Genomic DNA, 20,632 nt, shown 5'->3' with positions numbered 1-20,632 from the left:
CGGTTCCGCCGCCCTGAGCCCGCCTCGCTCGCTCCCGCCGCCGCGGCTGGAGTCTCGGCTCTGCCTGGGCCGGGCGGGCAGCACCGCGCCGGTGAGTGCGGTGGGAGGGATCCGCCGTGGGCCCAGGCCCGGCTCCGCACAGCGCTGCCCCGGCGGCGCGGCCCGGGGAGGGGTGGGGGCCGTGGCCCGTCGGAGCGGAGGGGCTGGGGGGTCGGCGGGCCCGGGGCAGCGGGGCGGCGGAGCGGCGCCGTGGGGTGTGACATCCGCGCTGTGTTTTGCGCAGGCCGGGGCGGGAGCGCCGCGGTGCGCGGCCGTGGCCCGGAGGAGAAGCCGCCATGGGGAACCAGCTGGCCGGCATCGCCCCCTCGCAGATCCTGTCGGTGGACAGCTACTTCTCGGACATCCACGACTTCGAGTACGACAAGAGCCTGGGGAGCACCCGCTTCTTCAAGGTGGCCCGAGCCAAGCACCGGGAGGGGCTGGTGGTCGTGAAGGTGTTCGCCATTCAGGACCCGACCTTACCCCTGACCAGCTACAAGCAAGAGCTGGAGGAGCTGAAGATCAGGTTACACTCGGCACAGAACTGCCTGCCCTTCCAGAAGGCCACCCTGACCGAGAAGGCTGCCATGCTCTTCAGGCAGTACGTGCGGGACAACCTCTACGACCGGATCAGCACCAGGCCCTTCCTGAACAACATCGAGAAAAGGTGGATCGCTTTCCAGATCCTGACTGCCGTCGACCAAGCACACAAGTCTGGAGTCCGCCACGGGGACATTAAAACGGAGAACATCATGGTGACCAGCTGGAACTGGGTCCTTCTGACTGACTTTGCCAGCTTTAAGCCGACTTACCTTCCCGAAGACAACCCTGCTGACTTCAACTACTTCTTCGACACGTCGCGCAGGAGGACGTGCTACATCGCTCCCGAGCGCTTCGTGGATGGCAGCATGTTTGCCACCGAGCTGGAGAACATGAGGGACCCCTCCACCCCTCTGGTAGACTTGGCAAACAGCAACCAGAGAACCAGGGGGGAGTTGAAACGTGCAATGGACATCTTCTCCGCAGGTACTCGGAGCTGTCAGGAGAAACCAGGCAGTGGTTGATGGTTGTGTGCTGGGGTGCAGGAACGCTCATGTGGGTTTGGTTTTTCTGTTGTTCGAGTTTGGTTCTTCTATTGTTCTGGGTTTGGTTTTTTCCCCTCAGTGGTGTTAGAGAGCAGCATGTGCAAAGATCGTCTAGTTCTAGTTGGAGTCCTGTGTGCAGTTCTGGAGCCCCCAGCACAAGACGGACATGGAACTGTTAGAGCCAGTCCAAAGGATGCCATGGAGCTCTGTTATGAGCACAGGCTGAGAGAGTTGGGGCTCTGCAGCCTGGAGAAGAGAAGGCTTGGAGGAGACCTTGGAGTGGCCTCCCAGTATCTGAAGGGGGCTGCAGGAGGGCTGGGGAGGGACTATTGACAATGTATGGTAATGACAGGAGGAGGAATGGGTTTGAAGTGGCAGAGGGGAGATCGAAACTGGATGTTAGGAAGAAGTTGTTTGCAGTGAGGGTGGTGAGACACTGGCACAGGTTGCCCAGGGAGGTTGTAGAGCACAGAATCACCCAATGTGATCTTTGAACATGATGTTGGTGGCACTTCTCACCACGGTGTGAGGCACTTAAATGCCTTCTCCTGGGAAACTTGAAGTCCTTAAGTTTCCAGGAGGTTCAAGCCAGGACATCAGGGCTAAGCTGGTTTGAGGCATGAGGCAGAGCAGAACACATTGTCCAAGAGCAGTGAGGCAGAGGCAGCCAGGCAGAAGCAGCACAGCAGAAGCAGCTTAGCTCCATTTGTATTACTTGCCCGAGTGCAAGAGATTCACCAATCAGATGGCATTTGCCAAACTCTCTGTATTAGGTGACCCCAGGGCTTGCTCACCCTTCTTTGGGCAAGACACCAACAAGTACCTTAACACCTGTGGGTACCTGTTTATCACTTTGGGAGGAGACATAATGGCCCAAGCCTTTGTTTTCCTCCCACCCTTGCTTTCCCCATCAGCAGAAGGGTGGGGCAAGCCAGTACATCTTTTAGGCCTATTGGCCTTCCAGGACAGGAGCCCAAGGGGAGGAGGCAGTCAGTGGTTCACCTGAGGTCCAGCTGCCTGGGGGCTGAGCCAGCTTTCGGGGCAGTTTGTCAGTGCTGGCTTTATAAGCCTCTTCTCATTTCATTTGCCTCAAGGGCAGGAAGTTGGATCATTAAGTAAGCTCCTGTTGTAGTCCCACTCACAAGTCCGAGTCTGACTGTGGAAGCCTGTCTGAAGTCTTGGGCTTGCCTTGTGCAGATAGAAAGCCACAAGTGAGGAGGAAGTTGTTCAGCATGAGAGTGGTGAGAGCCTGGAATGGGTTGCCCAGTGAGGTAGTTGAGGCCCCATCCCTGGAGGTGTTTCAGGCCAGGCTGGATGAGGCTGTGGCCAGCCTAATCTAGGGTAGGGTGTCCCTGCCGATGGCAGAGGGGTTGGAACTGGGTGATCCTTATGGTCCCTTCTAACCCTGACTGATTCTATGATTCTAAGTCTGGCCTTTTTTGGTTTGTTTGGTTGGTTTTGGTAAGGTAATTGACAATCCCAAGGTAAAGGTAGTGGTGACCTCTATTTCTGAGCTGCCCTTACAGCCACACTTGCAGGGCACTCGGCTGATGAAGGAAGATGCTGGAGGGAGCAAGCTGCAGGAGTGGGACCTTTGCAGAGCTGGTGTGATGCACACAGCAGAGGGGCCGGGGCTGGCGTTTCTGGCAGCCATCTCTCCCTGTGCCCAGCTGGTGTGAGCGGGCTGCCTCCCAGCATGCCTGTGGAAGCAGAGCTTCTCTACCTTCTGCAGCAGGGCTGCGCGAACGGAGCCGCTGCCCGAGCCGCGCTGGCTTGCTGGCACTCCTCCCCCTCATCACAGTGGGGTGGGTTCTTTTCCTGGTGCTGTGTTTTCCAGCTGGCAGGTGGCTGAAGCACTGCCTCACGTTTCCCAGTTGCAGACTCCTGTGCTGCTGGTGTGTTTGAGATAAAACACTTGGGAGATGATTCTGGGCTCCAGTGTAGACGCCAGGCTTTGGAGCAGGCTCAGCTCTTCTCCCCCGAGCTAACGGCCGCGTAGGCTTTGCTCTTGCTTGCACACAGAAAGCGAAGGCCAAATGACTGTGTGTAACCCTCTCTTGCTCTGGTTTGCTCCCCAGGCTGTGTGATAGCAGAGCTCTTCACGGAAGGTGTGCCCCTGTTTGACCTGTCCCAGCTTTTGGCTTACAGGAACTGCCTCTTTTCCCCCGACCAAGTGCTAACCAAGATCGAGGACCGCTGCATCCGAGAGCTGGTAAGGAGGGCCCGCGGCCTCGCAGCCGTTCCTGCAGCCTGTGGCAGGTTCCTCTTGGCCTGCTTTGGTGACCAGCTGCACATTGCCTGGGCCTGGGCCCCTGGGGTCTGTTGCTCCTGCAGCTGTCCAAACCCTTCTTCTTTCTCCCCGCTCCCTCCCACGTCTGCCCTTCTCCAGGTGACTCAGATGGTCCATCGGGAGCCAGACAAACGTTTAGCAGCTGAGGACTACTTGAAGCAGCAACGCAACAATGCATTCCCTGAGATCTTCTACACCTTCCTGCAGCCTTACATGGCCCAGTTTGCCAAGGAGACCTTCGTGTCGGCCGACGAGCGCATCCTGGTCATACGCAAGGACCTGGACAACATCGTGCGCAGCCTCTGCGGCCACGACCGCTCGGAGAAGGCCGAGGGGGAGGCGAAGGAGAACGGGCTGGTCATCCTGGTGTCCGTCATCACCTCCTGCCTGCAGACTCTCAAGTACTGCGACTCCAAGCTGGCTGCTTTGGAGCTGATCCTTCACCTGGCGCCGAGGCTGAGCGTGGAGATCCTTCTGGACCGCATCACCCCTTACCTGCTACATTTCAGCAACGACTCGGTGCCCAGGGTGAGGGCAGAGTCTGTCAGGACACTCACCAAAGTTCTGGCTCTCGTCAAGGAGGTGCCACGCAATGACATCAACATTTACCCCGAGTACATCCTGCCGGGCATCGCACACTTGGCCCAGGACGAAGCCACCATCGTCAGGCTGGCCTATGCTGGTAAGAGGGAATGCATCACAGCTCCAGGCCTTGGGCTTTGGAGTGTTTCCTTAGCAGTGCTCTCCTCTGCCCAGCCTCACCACATAGATGTTTCTGTGTCAGTGAAGCTCCCCAGAAGGCTCAGAAGTGCCTGCAGGCAAAGGGACCTGTATTCACTTCAGCTGACTTCAGGTTGCCCAGGGAGGCTGTGGCTGCCTCCTCCCTGGAGGTGTTCAAGGCCAGGCTGGATGAGGTCCTGATCAAGCTGTGCTGGTGGGAGGTGTCCCTGCCCTTGGCAGGGGGCTGGAGCTGGATGATTCTGAATGTCCCTTCCAACCCAAACCATTCTATGCATCTATGAAGCTATGAGGTGGTGCAGGTGATGGCAGTTGTGTCGTGAGTGGCACAGGTGAGTTTCCAGTGTGGGCCTGTCCCCAGCGTCAGTAACTACATTTTAAAGAGTTGGCAAAGTGTCTTTGCTCTCTGCTGGGTGAATTAAGGCTTTTGAAAGCTGCCTCTCATTGTTCTCTGTGGTTCTGCATGTGAAGCACTGCCCAAGCGTGGAGCTGTGCTCTGGGCTGTGGCACGCAGCAGCTGTGCCCACTGCCGGCGTAAGGAGGAGCAGAGTTTACAGCCTCAGAGAAGCAACCTGGGCCTCGTGCCCTGAGTAGGCAAGAGGGTGACCAAGAAAACTTCTTTATGTAGCTTGGCTTTTGAGCAAGGCTTCCTGAGCTTGCCCACCCTTTGCTGCTGTTAGTTTCTCTTCACTGGCATTTTATTAGCTGAGATTGCTCAGAGCAGCCAGATCAAAGTGATCAAATATTGAAACTCCCTTCAGGCACCACTGCCCTCAGAGGAATTCTCCCACAGTGTGAGACTTGATGGTCAGGGGCTGAAATGACCTCGTTTGCTCTGGACTAGACCAGCTTGTTCCACAGCAGATGTTTTCTTCATCCCTAATCCAGACGCAGTAAACCTGCTTGGCTCAGGAAGAAGCCTTGGGGCCATGTCTGCAGTTGCTCTTTGCTCTGTACCTTCACTGCTGTGCTGAGGATGTTTTGTTGGCTATTTTCTTAATGTTACAAATGCAGAGCTGAGTTGAAAATGTTGGAGGTGCTGGTTTTGTTTTGTCTCCCCGGTAAGCTGATGAAACTGATTATAGACAGCATTGAGATGGTGAGAGAACCAATTGCTTTTGGTCTCTTTGATCTTCCACCTTTAGGGCTAAGGAACAAACTATTTTTTCCATACCTCACTTTTGTTTGTAGTGGAAAAAAAAACCCAATCCTTTCCACTCTATTCATAATTTCACTCTGAAAAGGGTCAAGAGCTGGCTGGAGGGCTGGGCCCAGAGAGTGGGGGTGAATGGTGCCACATCCAGCTGGCACTGTGCCCCGGGGATCAGTGCTGGGCACAGTCCTGTTCAGTATCTTTACTGATGGTCTAGAGCAGGGGATTGAGTCCAGCAGCAGTAAGTTTGCAGATGACACCAAGCTAGGATCAGGTATGGATCGGTTGGAGGGTAGGAGAGCCCTGCAGAGGGACCTGGCCAGGCTGCATGGGTGGGCGAAGGCCAATAGGATGAGACTGAACAAGGCCAAGTGCAGGGTTCTGCACTTTGGCCACAACAACCCCAAGCAGCGCTACAGGCTGGGGACAGAGTGGCTGAGAGCAGCCAGGCAGAGAAGGACCTGGGGATGCTGGCAGAGAGGAGCTGCAGATGAGGCAGCAGAACAAGGGGACACAGCCTCAAGCTGTGCCAGGGAAGTTTGAGGCTGGATGTTAGGAGGAAGTTGTTGGCAGAGAGAGTGATTGGCATTGAAATGGGCTGCCCAGGGAGGTGGTGGAGTGGCTGTGGCTGGAGGTGTTGAAGCCAAGCCTGGCTGGGGCACTTAGTGCCATGGTCTGGTTGATTGGCCAGGGTTGGGTGCTAGGTTGGGCTGGCTGAGCTTGGAGCTCTCTGCCAACCTGCTTGGTTCTATGATAATTAGTTTTTTAATGGACTCATAATAAAGCTGACCCTGTTAAATAAACAGATGGAAGAAGGAAAGTGGCCTTGAAGTTCTATCAAGTTATTTAGCCCTTAGGTGGGATTTAGGGCTAGTCCTAGAAGGCTGAAATTAGCTACATTTGATATCCTCAGTTTATCCACTTGTTTACATGGCAGCGGTGCTGTGGGATTTGAGGTAGTTGGGAGCTCCAAGCTGTTTCAGGGTCAGACTGTGTAATTCCAGTTCCATTTGCCCCTCATGGCTGATACTGTCAGTGGTTAGAACCTCTCATCAGGCTTACCCAGGATGTTTTCCCTTTGCAGAAAACATAGCACTGTTGGCAGAAACAGCCCTGAGGTTTCTGGAGCTCGTACAGCTGAAAAACCTGAACATGGAAAACGAACCAAATAGTGAAGAAACAGATGAAGCATCTCACCCTAGTGACAACTATGACACAGGTACTGTCACTTCTGCTTCTAACAGTGAGCCACGGGCCAGGGCTCCTCGTTAGCAACTCAACGAGTCAACAACTCAACTCAGCTTCAACAAGGGGCAACTTCTTTCCTGTAAGGGTCCCAGAGCCCTGGCACAGGCTCCCCAGAGAGGCTGTGGAGTCTCCTTCTCTGGGGCCTTTCAAGGCCTGCCTGGATGTGTTCTGCTCTGGCAGAGGAGGTTGGATTCAATGATCTCTTTGGGTCCCTTCCAACCCCTGACATCCTGTGAGCCTGTGAACAAGTGACCTCAAATCCAGGTCTAGGATCCAACCCAGATCCCAGACTGGGATAGAAGGAGACAACAGTGAGCTCAGGAGGTCCTGTTGGAGGTTAGTCTGAACCAGCCTGTGCTCAACAGCAGGAGATGGGGATGGAGCTGAGCAGAGAGGAGCTGTCAGGGAGGAGCTTTGTTCTCTTCGAGGAGCCAGTGGTGTACACTTGCAGCCCAGAAGGCCAATGGCAGCCTGGGCTGCATCCAAAGCAGTGTGGCCGGAGATGAAGAGAGCGCATCCTGCCCCTCTGCTCTGCTGAGACCCCCCCTGCAGTCCCAGCGAGCCAGACACTCCTGCCATTGTGTCTTGCAGAGCTGCAAGCCCTGCATGAAATGGTGCAGCAGAAAGTGGTGACTCTGCTGAGCGACCCTGAGAACATCGTGAAGCAGACGCTGATGGAGAACGGCATCACTCGGCTCTGCGTCTTCTTCGGGCGCCAGAAGGCCAACGACGTCCTCCTGTCCCACATGATCACCTTCCTGAACGACAAGAACGACTGGCACCTGCGGGGGGCCTTCTTCGACAGCATCGTTGGTGAGCCTTTGCCTGCAGCCCAACAGAAGAGGCGATAAGGACGGCAGTGAATGAGCTGTGATGCATGCTGCAGGCTGTTAGATGAAAGTCTTGCTGCCACACTGCCACAGGGAGGTCCTGCAGGTCCTGGAGAGCAGCCCCAGGGAGAGGGACCTGGGAGTGCTGGGGGAGAACATCCATGGCACAGCAATGTGTCCTGGGGGCCAAGAGGGCCAAGGGGATCCTGGGGAGCATTAAGCAGAGTGTGTCCAGCAGATCAAGGGAGGTTCTTCTCCCCCTCTACTCTGCCCTGTTGAGACCTCATCTTGAGTTCTGCTCTGGACTTTGATGTGTTCTTTTTGTGTTCCAGGTGTTGCTGCTTACGTTGGCTGGCAAAGCTCTTCAATACTGAAGCCTCTGCTTCAGCAAGGCCTCAGTGATGCTGAAGAGTTTGTCATCTACAAAGCCCTCAATGCTCTCACCTGTATGTGCCAGCTGGGGCTCCTGCAGAAGCCTCACATTTATGAGTTTGCCTGTGACATTGGTGAGTGGGCTGCTCTCCTAGTAGGCAGAATTGCTCTCAGGACTACACAGAGCTTCACCATCAGCCTATCTGTCCAGTGTGCAAACCTGTGAATCCAGACTGTCTTACTGAGCTGCTGCTGGTTGGACCATGTTAGTGCTCAGAGCTCTGAAATAATCATTCTTGGGGAACAGACTGGAAGTACCTTCTGGTGCAGGACAGCAACAAACTGCTTGAGTCCACAAACATTCTGCTTTAGTATCTTCCCTTGTTCTTCATGCCAGCCTCTGCAAGGGAAAGCTCCTGGTTACTCCCTGGAAGTTGATCAGGCAGATACTGTGCCAGTTCTCACTGGAGGGGGGAGTCCAGTCCTGCAGACCATGCAAGATCCTTCCAACACCATAAACCCCCTCTTAGCTCCACAGAAGTTTGAGTACAGAGTTATCTCCTTCCTCACCACACTCAGCAGTTGAATGTGGATGTGCCCAAGATTTAGCAGCTGCTTAGGGAGAAGCAAGTCCCAGCTGATCTTTTGGGATGTAGCCTGCTTCTCCCTTGTGCTGTGGCTTTTCAAGTGCCCCTGGAATTCACAGAGTCACAGATGGCACTGGGCTAGAAGGGACCCTCAAAGCTCATCTTGCCCAACACCTCTGCAGTCAGCAGGGACACCCCCAGGTAGATCAGGCTGCCCAGGTTCAGGGCAGATGATCTGTGATTATATCCCACACCTAGATTATAATGCCTTGGGTGCAATTTAGTAATACCCAGGCAACTGAGATGGACTTCAGAGTCTTGTGAATTTTCAATGACCACTCAAGGAAGTGGGAGAGAGGAGTAAAGTGGTCACTTAAAAAGAGAAAAATAAATCCCTGGTATTAGGAATTCTCCAAAATAAGGGAAAGATTAACTCTTGGATTAGTCTCCTTTGCAAATCTGGAGTGGACAGATAGGGACTGAAGTGAGTAAAGAGTTGAAATGTGGACTTTGACACCATCACAGGCACAGCAAGATCCACAATAGAATTCCCCCAGTCTGAGTGTTTTAACCTTGGTGCTCTGCAGGTGGGAGGGCTCAGTTTGGGGGTGGTTCTAGGGGAAAGGATTGTGTCCCAGGCTGCCATTTCTGTGGCACACACTTCACATGGATGCTGTGTTTTGACTGCCTGGCTGTCTTCCAGCACCTTTCCTGTGCCATCCCAATCTGTGGATACGTTACGGTGCAGTGGGATTCATCACCGTGGTGGCTCAGTATTTGAACATTGCTGATGTCTACTGCAAGCTGATGCCATACCTGCACCCCTTCATCACACAGCCAATAATACAGGTAAGCCTTCCAAGAGTGTGGGTACATCCCAGTGTGCTGGCTGCAGACAGAGCAGTGTGGGCAGCAGGGCAAGAGAGGGAATTCTGCCCCTTGGCTCTGCTCTGCTCAGACCTCATCTCCAATCCTGCCTCCTGTGCTGCTGTCCCCAGCAGGACACAGAGCTGCTGGAGTGAGGCCAGAGGAGGCCACAAAGGTGATGCCAGGGATGCAGCAGCTCTGCTGTGAGCACAGGCTGAGGGAGCTGGGGGGGTGAAGCCTGCAGAGGAGAAGGCTCCAGGGGCACCTCAGAGCTGCTGCCAGTGCCTGAGGGCATCCTGCAGGAAGGCTGCAGAGGGACTTGTGCTGAGGGGGTTTGAGCCAGGCCAAGGGGGAATGGTTTGGAGCTGAGGCAGAAGTTGTTGAGTGTGAGGGTGGTGAGAGTCTGGCCCAGGCTGCCCAGGGAGGCTGTGGCTGCCTCCTGCCTGGGGGTGCTGCAGGCCAGGCTGGGTGAGGCCCTGAGCAGCTGAGTGTAGCTGAGAGGTGTCCCTGGGCAGGGTGGGGAGGCTGGAGCAGAGGAGCTCTGAGCTCCCTCCCAGGCTGAGCCAGTCACTTGCTTCAGGTGCCAGCACTGTAGAGATGAGATGCCAGAATGTACTGGTCTCCTTCTGTGGCCCCTGCTGCGTGCTGAGTGGCCTCTCTCTGGCTTGCAGATAGACAAAGAGATGGTGCTGCTGAGCGTGCTGAAGGAGCCTGTCAGCCGCTCCATATTTGACTACGTCCTGCGCTCCAAGGACATCGGCAGCCTGCTGCGGCACCTCCAGATGCGGCAGAAGAAGAGGCTCGGTGCCCTCCCTGACTGCCCACCCCCTGAGGACCCTGCCATTGCACAGCTCTTGAAGAAGCTGCTTTCACAAGTGATTGGTTTTCGTTTGTGCTTTGAAAGTCAGGCTTGAGGTTCTTGGGTGCTCTGCCCCCGCACAGAGCCTGAACTTCCACTTGCTGCTCTGAGGGGCTCCCAGCCTCAGGTTCTGCTCCTGCAAACCATTGACTTCGTTGGTTGCAGAATGTGCTTCTAGGACAGGGAATTCAGAAGTGAAGGGAAATAGCTGCCAGCAACAGGGCAAGGGCAAAGAACAGTGGATGGAAGCTGCAGCACAGGAGGTTCAGCTCAGCACAAGGGGGAACTTCTCTACTGTAAGGGTCCCAGAGCCCTGGCACAGGCTGCCCAGAGAGGCTGTGGAGTCTCCTTCTCTGGAGCCTTTCCAGGCCTGTCTGGATGTGTTCCTGTGTGCCCTGAGCTAGATTGTATGATCCTGCTTTGGCAGGGGGGCTGGACTCAATCTCTGGGTCCCTTCCAACCCCTAAGATCCTGTGAGCCTGTGGTCTGCCAGCAACAGGGCAGCCTTAGGTTTGGGTTTCCCAAATGCATCCTCTTTGAAAGATTTCAGTTGTGTGTGTCAGGTCTCTGACACATCTGTGAGGGGTCAGTGCCACACAACATGTGCTGTGTGCTGTGCTGCAGAGAAGAGCAGCATCTATTGGAGAGAGAGACCTGCATGTGGCACTGCAAAAGCCACAGGGGACAGGGAGGTGTTGAGCTTTGATGTGAGGAGGGGAGCAGCAAGAATCCCACACAACACAGTGAACGTTGGGAAGGGGAAGGACTGTAGCTGAGTGTGTGTGTGTGGGGGTTCCCTCCATCTTTCAGCCATGGGCTGCTAGCATGGCCTGGCTGGCAATGAATCACGTTGAACCAGTATTAGATGTTCCTGAGGAGCAACAGTAGCCTGCAGCAGCTTGCCCACAGGCTCGTGGCAGTGGCAGGCTGATGTCTTCAGTTCTGGGGCTGGTCTCTTTGTGCCTTGGTGCATGTCCTTGGTCAAAAGCAAATAACAGTATCTTCCCTTCTGTAGGGCATGACTGAGGAGGAAGAAGACAAACTGCTAGCACTGAAAGACTTCATGCTGAAATCAAATAAAGCCAAAGCCAATATAGTGGATCAGAGCCACATGCATGACAGCAGCCAGAAAGGGGTGATTGACTTGGCAGCTCTGGGAATCACTGGCAGACAAGTGGACCTTGTGAAAACAAAGCAGGAGCCCGATGACAAACGTGGTTGGTACATTTTGGGGTGTGTTTGGGTACAGTGTAGCCTTCCTTTGAGGGTTAGAGCACTAAGGCTATGCTTTGCTTGGCAAGTGTCCTCAGCAATTCAGCTCCATAACGACTCTGCAGCCTCCTAGACACACAACTCCCCCGTCACGGAGTGATTTAGTGCATGAGTCAACTGCAGGATTAAGAAGGTGTAAACAAAGCATTTGCCATGTCTGTTTTGTCTGATTGCTAAGTCCCTGTGAGCTGCTGCAGCAGCCTGCAGCACGTTTCTGTCTGCCCTCTGTGTAAGCAAGCAGCTGGCAGCTGAACAGGAGCACAGTCTGCGGGTGAGGCCCAGCCCGAGTGCCTGCTCTCATGCTGATGGTTTTTTCTCTCCCTCACAACTTCTTATAGCTAGGAAACATGTAAAGCAAGATTCAAATGTAAATGAAGAATGGAAGAGCATGTTTGGGTCCCTGGAACCGACTAACATCTCCCAGCCAATACCCAAAGGACATGGGCAAACCACTGACCCTGAAGCCATGCAGGCTGGGAAGCCACTTCGGTCAGAGTCCTCAGCTGGCATTTGTGCCACTCTGTCGTCCTCCCCACAGGTACTGCTGAACACCACTCCTTGCATCTCAAACTGAAAGGATTCCTTACTTCTCAGGCCAAGTGGGACTAGAGGGATGTTGTGGTCCTGTTTCTTTCGAGGTTATTTTACACTGCTGCTGTTCCCCAGCCTCTTCTGCAGCACAGCAGCTGACTTGCAGGGCTTTGTTTATGTGAAGCAGGATGGCAGCACATTTAGTCACTGCAAGAGAAGAGCTCCACTGCCAGAGTGATGCTCTGCGTGAGGGGATGGAGCCTTGGGGATTAGGCAGGTAGCAGGTAGGCTGGCAGGGAAGACTGCTCCTCAACTTGCACGCACTGCTAGGTGTGGAGGAGAAGAGGAGGGGTCATGATTTGAGCTCAGTGTCACATCAGAGCTGCATTTACACATCCTGCACCTGAAATACCTACAGCAGGGTGGGCTGGAGGCATCTCTTGACACTGAACACTGGTTACTGGTTGAGATTGACCTCTGCTGGCTTTCAATGAGTGTCCACTCTGAAGCAAGAGGGAAGCACTGCACACTTGGGAAGCCCAGAATAAACATTTGAGAGCTAACCTGGAATTCTTGAGCCTTGAGAGCAGTGAATGCCTCTGTAGCAATCCCACTTGGAGGTGTGCACACAACACTGGTTCTTACAGCTAGACTGGAGAACAGCCTAGGCAAAGAGGGTAGAGAAGGGAATGGTTAAGCCTTTCTATGAGCAGTCATTTTCACTATTTTTAGTTGTTTTCCTGCTTGATTGATTTCTTAGTGCTAATTCCTTGCTCGTTGTTTCAACAATGAAGATTTTTCCCCTTCTCTGCAGTCCTCTAAGGAGCAGGATTGCTCTGTAAGGCACCTGTGTTTAAGTGCTGCTGTGTTGCAGGCATCAGATGGGGCAGTGTCTCAGCCCAGGAAGCCAGCCCTGCAGGTGCTGAGCAGCTCAGCCTCCCCCTCTGCACACCAACTGCGTGTCACCACCTGCAAGTCCCAGCTGCAGCAGCTGATCCAGCAGAAGCGTGAGCAGTGCAATGCCGAGAGGCTGGCCAAGCAGATGATGGAGAATGCTGAGTGGGAGAGCAAGCCCCCACCCCCAGGTAAAGCACAGCCCAGGCAGCTTGTTGTACACACACACCCAGAAGGACAATTCCAGTCAGAACAGCAGCAGCTCAGGGCAAAAATGCACAAGAGGAGGCAATGTGGCAGTTACTATTTAGCTACCCTTGGCTTGGCTCAGCTCAGCTACATCTTTGCCTTCTGGAGAGAGTTCTACAGCTGTGGAACAACATCTGCCAGTGCAGGCAGATGTTTGATCACACTGGGTGATTCTGTGCTCCACAACCTCCCTGGGCAACCTGTGCCACTGTCTCACCGCACTCACTGCAAAGAACTTCTTCCTAGCATCCATTTTCAGTCTCCCCTCTGCCTTCAAACCCATTCCTCCTCCTCCTGTCATTCCCAGACCTTTTCAATACTCCCTCCCCAGCCTTCCCGTAGGCCCCTTTTAGATCCTGCAAGGCCACTCCAGGGTCTCCTGGAAGCCTTCTCTTCTCCAGGCTGCAGAGCCCCAGCTCTTGTTTTCTTCAGGAACTCAGCAGCAAGCCTCTTGGTGTTGTTGGTCCCTGCAGGGTGGCGTCCCAAGGGGCTGTTGGTAGCTCACCTGCACGAGCACAAGTCCGCAGTCAACCGCATCCGCGTCTCTGACGAGCACTCCATTTTTGCCTCCTGCTCCAATGATGGCACAGTGAAAATCTGGAACAGCCAAAAGATGGAAGGGAAAACCACTACAACCAGGTAGCTTTTGACCTCAGCAGGGCGTGGGGGCTGCTGGTTTAGGGTGCAAAATAAAGTAGAGCAGGGGAGCAAAAGCTGAGTTGCTTGTGGGTGTGTGGGAGGCGTCAGTGATAGAGTAGCCTGGTGTTTGGTCTTGGCATGCAGCTCTGAAACAGCACTTTCACTTTGTTACTATATATTAAGAGGAAGAGAAAAAACTTCCCCAACACATGCAGAGAGGCTGCCTCACAGCTGTAGTAAGCACAGGCTTTTGGGGGTCCTTTCTGCACACATGGAAATATCTTCTGTTCTAAGACCCTTTGGAGTCTTTCGTGTCCTCCCCTGGCCCATGGTGCAGGAAAGTGCCTTGCTGGGGCAACACAGAGCTGTGGTGAGCACTGCAGCTGTGCTGCAAGCTCAGCTCAGGCCTGGATTTTACTGGCAGGCAGATGTGTGCTGCTGTGGCTGGAGCCTGTCACAACCCAGAGGTTCAAATGGAGAGCCAAGCTTTCAGAGACTGCACAGGCTTTGTTGCCTTCTGACTTTGGAGCACTCAGGAAATGTTCTTTTCAGGATCCACCACCACAGATGTGGAAGAGACGAAACTCACCAACATTGCCCCCAAATTAGCCTCAAACAACACCAAAGCCACAAAGGAACCCCCAAGGCTCAACCCTGCAGCTGATGCCGACACTAACCCAACCAGCTGAGCTGCCACGGGGGTGACCTTTTCATTTTCAGGTCTCTCAAGAGCTGTTGGGTTTAAGTAGGTGTTTGAGAGACGTAATTCTTGCTCTTTTGAAGTGCCACCAAAACATCTCCTTTCTCTCTCCCTCTGTGCTGTGCAGGTCCATCCTGACCTACTCTCGCATCGGGGGCCACGTGAAGACATTGACCTTCTGCCAAGGCTCCCATTACTTGGCTGTGGCTTCAGATAATGGTGCCATCCAGCTTCTTAGTATTGAGGCTTCAAAGCTCCCTAAATCTCCTAAAATTCATCCAATACAAAGCAGGTTTGTACCCAGAGCAGCCAAATCTCGCTGCAGAGCTCAAGCTGCTAGGATGGCCCTCCTGTAGGACCCTAGAAGGGTTTGAGAGAGAACAAGTTCAGTTGTACTGAAATTGATAGAGTCATAGAATCACTAAGGCTGGAAAAGACCTTTAAGATCATCAAGTCCCATGACCACTAAGCCATAACCTGAAGCACCACTTTATAGCTTCTTGAACACCTCCAGGGAGGGGGACTCCACCACCTTCCTGGAAAGCCTATTCCAACCCTTCACCATTCTCAGTCAAAAAGTTTTCCCTAATGTCCAATCTAAACCTCCCCTGGCACCACTTAAACCCATTTCCTCTCATCCTATTGCTGGTTAGAAGAGACCAGAACACTTCTTCTGGCAGACACCTTGGGAAGGGGCACGAAGAAGAAAATGCTGCTCAAGATTTGCTGCTGGAAGGAGTCTTAAACTTGGAGAGAGTCACATCTCTTCCTCAGTCCTTTTTTCCTTTCCTCCCAGGTCCCTAGATCTGAAGGATGATGGCTGTGTGGTAGACATGCATCACTTCAACTCAGGAGCCCAGTCTGTGCTGGCCTATGGCACCGTGAATGGCTCTCTGGTGGGCTGGGACCTGAGGTCCAGCAGCAACGCCTGGACGCTGAAGCACGACTTGAAGCTGGGTCTCATCACTTCCTTTGCTGTGGACATACACCAGTGCTGGCTGTGCATCGGTGAGCCCCTGCTCCTGCTCAGCTGCCCTCTGCCCCTTCTGCTCTCCTTGTACAGTGACCATAGCTCAGGCTTTGCTTGCTCTGATTGGACTGGAATTCAAACCAGAGGAGAGAAATAGCTCCTGGGCTGTTTGTGAGAGGTTGTTCTGCCCTCCAATCATTGGTGGCTGAAGTGCACTTCTCTGAGCAAGAGCACAAAGATATGGGCCAAAAGCTGCCTGCTTGCCCCCTGACTCTGGGGAGCTTTCTCTCTCCCCAGGAACAAGCAATGGGACCATGGCATGCTGGGACATGAGGTTCCAGTTACCCATCTCCAGCCACTCTCATCCCTCCAAGGCCCGGATCCGGCGCCTGCTCATGCATCCTGTCTATCAGTCCTGGGTGATTGCAGGTAAGAGATGGCTCAGACTGACCTCACACGGCCAGGGGCTGCGACTAAAGCTTCTGCTTCAAGCCCTGAGAGGAGCTGGAGTTTGGGTTATTTTTCTTCCTCATGTTTTCAATCATGCTTAGCCTGGGGAGAGGAAAAAGGGAAGGTTCCTACTTGTGCTCTGCTGCTGTGCCTTCCTGGCTTTTTAAATGAAGTGAAGGGGGGAGTGGAGCTGATTAGGACTGACCAAGCTGCTGTGAAATGAGACTAGTTTGCATTTCAGATTTTGTTACTTCTTAGGCATCACTTCTGGGAGATAAAGCAGATTTCATGGGAAGGCATAGAAATAAAGCAAGCTTCTCTCTGCTTTCCAGTTTGCTTCCCCTCTGCTAAAGACTAAACAAGTGACAAAGTGGTGTTAAAAAGTCCCTGCTGCCAGGCATCTTCAGCAATGATTTGGACAGAATCCTTTGCCTGGCCACACTAAACTGGGATGTGGAACAGCACAATAGCTACTGAACTCTGCAACTGTGCATTGCTGTCTTACTTGCCCAGGAGTAGTGATTTTAAACTGGAGCAGAGCAGATTTAGGTTGGACACCAAGAGGAAGCTCTGCACAATGAGAGTGATGAGAGACTGGAACAGGCTGCCGAGGGATGTCCCCCTGGGGACATTCAAGCTCAGACTCAATGTATCCCTGGGCACTCTGCTCTCATTGGAGCTGTCCCTGCTGACTGTAGAGAGGGCGAACAAGATGAGCTTTGAAGGTCCTTCCAACCCAGTGCAATCTGTGAAGTCCCTGGTGCCCATCAATCCTTCTCAAAGAAAGATGGGAAGTTGCCAAGGGAGGAAGCTAAGGGTTTAATGCCTTTTAAGAAGGGCTGGAGGTTAAAGCAAGCTTCACCTGAGCTCTTCAATGAGACACCTCAGTGAAGCTTCTGCTGAGTGGCAAAGCCAACAAAATGCACGCAGGGCTGTACTGCCAGTCACCAGGCAGAGAGCAAGGGGAGGATGTCCCCGTGCCAGCCCCTCAGCAGCACACTGTCAGCCTGCTCACCTGCTCTCCTTGGCCATGTCTCCCTGCAGCTGTCCAGGGCAACAACGAGGTCTCCATGTGGGACATGGAAACCGGCGACCGACGCTTCACACTGTGGGCTAGCAGCGCGCCGCCACTCTCCGAGATGCAGGTCTGGCCTCTCTCCTCTCCCCTTTCCTCTTTGGCAAGGGCTAGAGCTACCCCACACCCCATGCTGCGTGGCAGTGCAGTGCCCTGGCTCTGTGGCCCTGCCAGTTTGATGCCAGGAGCTTGCCTGGATTTATTTTGTCACCGTAATTGTTCTGCTGTCAGAATTAGAGCAGTGTGACTTGGGTCTGCATTGGCCTCTTCCCTTCCCTGTGCAATGTGCTTGCAGCACTTGCTGGATGCACTCATGTTCTCAGAAAACCCCTGAAAGGCCAAAACTCGTGGTGTGGCTCCTTGCTCTTTCTGGGGTGGTCAGCATCTGCTCCTCTGCAGGTTCTTTCCGTCACCCAGTGCCACTCCTGCACTCCACTGCTGCTGCAAGGCAGCAGGTTGCTCTTGCTCAAGTTGTTAAGTGGGGAAGGAGCAGTCTGGGCTCTCTCTCTTAAAGTCACAAATACATGCACAGAGTAACCACAGCTGGAACCTGGAACTGTAGGTGCTGCAGAGCCTGCAGGCTGAGTTCCTCTTGGTCACACACTGCCCACAGGGAACCTGGGCTCCAGGTTACTTTTGGCACATGTCTGTCCCTTAATGCCCTCGTAGCAGGGAAATTGAACCACCTCTGTGCTGTGCAGGTTAGTTTGCCTGTCTGGTCTTGTTAGGAACAGTCCTTGTTTGCCATCATTGAGGAATTCATGTCCAAGACTCCAGAAGAGCTTCATGCAATCTGCTGTACTGCTCTGTGAAACAAGGCAGCAGTTTCCATTGATACATGGAGATGTGGGGGCTGTTAGCAAGGCAACTGGGCCTTTGTCAGAGACACGGGGGCACGGGGGGTGGGTGGGGGTGGTGAGGAATGCATTCCCTCTGTGAAGCATAGCAACAGCTATTGCTGATGAGTTCTTTTCCAATATCCCATTTCCCTTCTAGCCTTCTCCTAACAGCATCCATGGCATATACTGCAGTCCAGCATCTGGCAACCCCATACTGCTGACAGCAGGCTCAGACATGAAGATCAGGTAACAACCCCAACGTCATTTTGTTTGACACCTTCCCTTCCCCCTCTGCTGATGCACTGAGCTTTGCTGAGCGTGGTCTAAGTGAGCCCCAAGAAGTCAGAACAGCAGTGCTGGGGTGTGTTGGTTAGCATCACTCACAAGCTCAGCAAAGCAGTGCACAGCTCAGTGCTCCTCTGCAATGTGTGTCCCTTTGTGAAGTTCTGGATAAGCTGCTTGGCACTAATCAGTGACTCCTGTGAGCTCAGCATCAGTGGCGCTTCCTCTGCAGCGCTACCTGCACTGGGGTGCAGGGAGGGTGTGAGGATTGGTGCCTACTCCTTTTGCTCACAAGGGCAAGGCAGCTCCCCAAGTGCTGGTAAAATTTAACATCTCAAAGTGCTTTTGTGTCTCTGTGTCCAGGTTTTGGGACCTAGCCTACCCTGAGAGATCTTACATCGTGGCTGGAAGTTCCAACTGCCCTTCTGTTTCCTACTACAGGAAGATAATCGAGGGCACAGAGGTGGTGCAGGTACCTGGCTGGCTTTGACAGCTTCCTGCTTGACCTTTGCTCTGCAGGTTTTGACTGTTTAGAAAGGGGCAGTGCTGCTGGAGGGGTTGTTTCAGTTTGGTTTGTTTCAGTGCAGTTAAAGAAATGCTACTTCAAAAGCTGTTAGAAAGAGGTCTAAGGCAGTGAGGCTCTGGGCATGCCCTGTGACTGCCGAGTGCTTCAGCTGCAGTTCTCAGTCATAGTTGTGCCACTGAATCAGACTTCATCAAACCCTTGGGAAGCTAAGATCTATGTCTGGCAGTAGATTATTATTGTCCCCCTAAATGACAATCAAATCTTAGTGTCAGTGACAGAAATGTGAGAAAATAATCATTCCTTCCCTAGCCAGAGAAGTGTGATAATGTCAGCTCCAACCCTGCCTCCAGTGCTGCTGTCCCCAGCAGGAGAAGGACACAGAGCTGTGGAGTGAGGCCAGAGGAGGCCACAAAGGTGATGCCAGGACTACAGCAGCTCTGCCCTGAGCACAGGCAGAGGAGCTGGGGGGGTGCAGCCTGCAGAGGAGAAGGCTCCAGGGGCACCTCAGAGCTGCTGCCAGTGCCTGAAGGCATCCTGCAGGAAGGCTGCAGAGGGACTTGTGCTGAGGGCCTCTGAGCCAGGCCAAGGGCAATGGTTTGGAGCTGAGGCAGAAGTTGTTGAGTGTGAGGGTGGTGAGAGTCTGGCCCAGGCTGCCCAGGGAGGCTGTGGCTGCCTCCTGCCTGGGGGTGTTGCAGGCCAGGCTGGATGAGGCCCTGAGCAGCTGAGTCTAGCTGAGAGGTGTCCCTGGGCAGGGTAGGGAGGCTGGAGCAGAGGAGCTCTGAGCTTCCTCCCAACCTGAGCCATTCTGGGATTCTACAATTAAGGCCTGGGTTTGTTGAAAAGAAGTGAACCAAGGAGTAAATTTGGGCTTGGTTTGATTTGAGAGGGTTTTTTTTAACAGCTGAGCCTGTGTGATGCCCCTCTGCAAATGCTTCCTGTGCTCTAGATGACCTTCCTCACCTTTCTTGCTTGGCTTTTGTGGTTGTTGTACAGGAAATTCAAAACAAGCAGAAACTGGGTCCCACTGAGGAGACCCCACGGAAGGGCCCAGAGTCTCTGCCCGTTGGCCACCACGACATTATCACAGATATTGCCACCTTCCAGACCACACAGGGCTTCATTGTCACTGCATCCAGGGATGGGATTGTCAAAGTGTGGAAGTGAAAGCTGCACTAACAGACGTCTGTAAATACTTGTAATAAAGAAACTGTGCTAGAGTGAAGTTTGCAAGGACTGTTTCCAGGTCATGGAACAGAATGGACTTCATCAAGGTGATGATGAAATGGGTTATCTGCATCCACCACTGCCAGCACTTCTTGACCACTACTTCTCTTTGAGATGTTTGGTACCCACAGCATTTCTTTGACATACCAGGCACCCTCTGAAGAAACTGCTCCACTTGGACTTGGCAACATTCTCTAGGGCTGTCTGAAGACCTCCCACCTTACACACTTGAAACATGCAAAAAGCAAAGAGCTGGTGCAAGTCCTCCAGCATCTGACTGCTCCTCTGCTGAGTGTGAGGAATGAAGCAAGTTCTGCTGTGACTCCTCCAGCATCTGACTGCTCCTCTGCTGAGTGTGAGGAATGAAGCAAGATCTGCTGTGACTCCTCCAGCATCTGACTGCTCCTCTGCTGAGTGTGAGGAATGAAGCAAGAGCTGTTGCACCAGTGTCCATGTACCTTCTGATAGCTTTAATAAAGTCCACTTGAGCTTCCCTCTCTGGTGCTTGGGTCTCTGATCTCCATCGTTTCTCTGCAGCTATGCTGTGGCCGTTGGGCTGTTCGCTGCAGTTTGCGATCAGCTTCACCTCGGGTCAGCTCCTCATCAGTGCCCTTTGTGCCTGGCGCCCAGCTCTGCTGTCCTGTGACCCAGCACAGCACCTCCACGGCTCGCAGAGGCGGCCACAGCGTGAAGCTTCGGCGGGAACCTGCTTGCCCTTTGTGCCAAGCGCAGATGCCAGGCAGCTCGGGAAGCTAAGGCGAGCAGAGCCCACTCACGGCACTTCACCCACGCGTGCGCCGCCCACGCCACTGCGCCCACCGGCGGCGCCCCGCCCACTCGCGGCGCTGCGCCCACTCAGCGCGCCCCGCCCACTCGCGGCGCTCCGCCCACCCGCGGCGCCCCGCCCACTCAG

At 53.8% G+C, this 20,632-nt stretch overlaps 1 protein-coding gene across 1 annotated transcript; it reads left to right on the top strand.

Moving 5' to 3' along the window:
* The first annotated feature begins 26 nt into the window (after positions 1-26).
* On the top strand, positions 27-20,212 carry PIK3R4 (phosphoinositide-3-kinase regulatory subunit 4). The gene is made up of 20 exons (XM_064166998.1): positions 27-91; positions 284-1,065; positions 3,203-3,336; positions 3,514-4,096; positions 6,390-6,524; positions 7,145-7,366; positions 7,716-7,889; positions 9,046-9,191; positions 9,881-10,084; positions 11,084-11,285; positions 11,679-11,878; positions 12,746-12,956; positions 13,488-13,653; positions 14,481-14,645; positions 15,150-15,361; positions 15,621-15,752; positions 16,818-16,918; positions 17,845-17,933; positions 18,333-18,441; positions 19,489-20,212. Exons 2-20 carry the CDS (start codon positions 336-338, stop codon positions 19,657-19,659), a joined length of 4,086 nt encoding a protein of 1,361 aa, XP_064023068.1. The 5' UTR covers positions 27-91; positions 284-335; the 3' UTR covers positions 19,660-20,212.
* The last annotated feature ends 420 nt before the right edge of the window (positions 20,213-20,632 follow it).

Source organism: Pogoniulus pusillus, chromosome 28 (genome assembly GCF_015220805.1).
Source record: "Pogoniulus pusillus isolate bPogPus1 chromosome 28, bPogPus1.pri, whole genome shotgun sequence".
Lineage (NCBI taxonomy): Eukaryota > Metazoa > Chordata > Aves > Piciformes > Lybiidae > Pogoniulus > Pogoniulus pusillus.
This window is presented reverse-complemented; position numbering and strand designations above follow the sequence as displayed.

Excerpts from the sequence above, each read along its gene's own strand:
- PIK3R4 (XM_064166998.1), top strand. The coding sequence starts at position 336 with ATGGGGAACCAGCTGGCCGGCATCGCCCCCTCGCAGATCCTGTCGGTG. Across the intron at positions 4,097-6,389 it reads CGTCAGGCTGGCCTATGCTG|AAAACATAGCACTGTTGGCA; the intron begins GTAAGAGGGAAT and ends TTCCCTTTGCAG. Across the intron at positions 9,192-9,880 it reads TCACACAGCCAATAATACAG|ATAGACAAAGAGATGGTGCT; the intron begins GTAAGCCTTCCA and ends TCTGGCTTGCAG.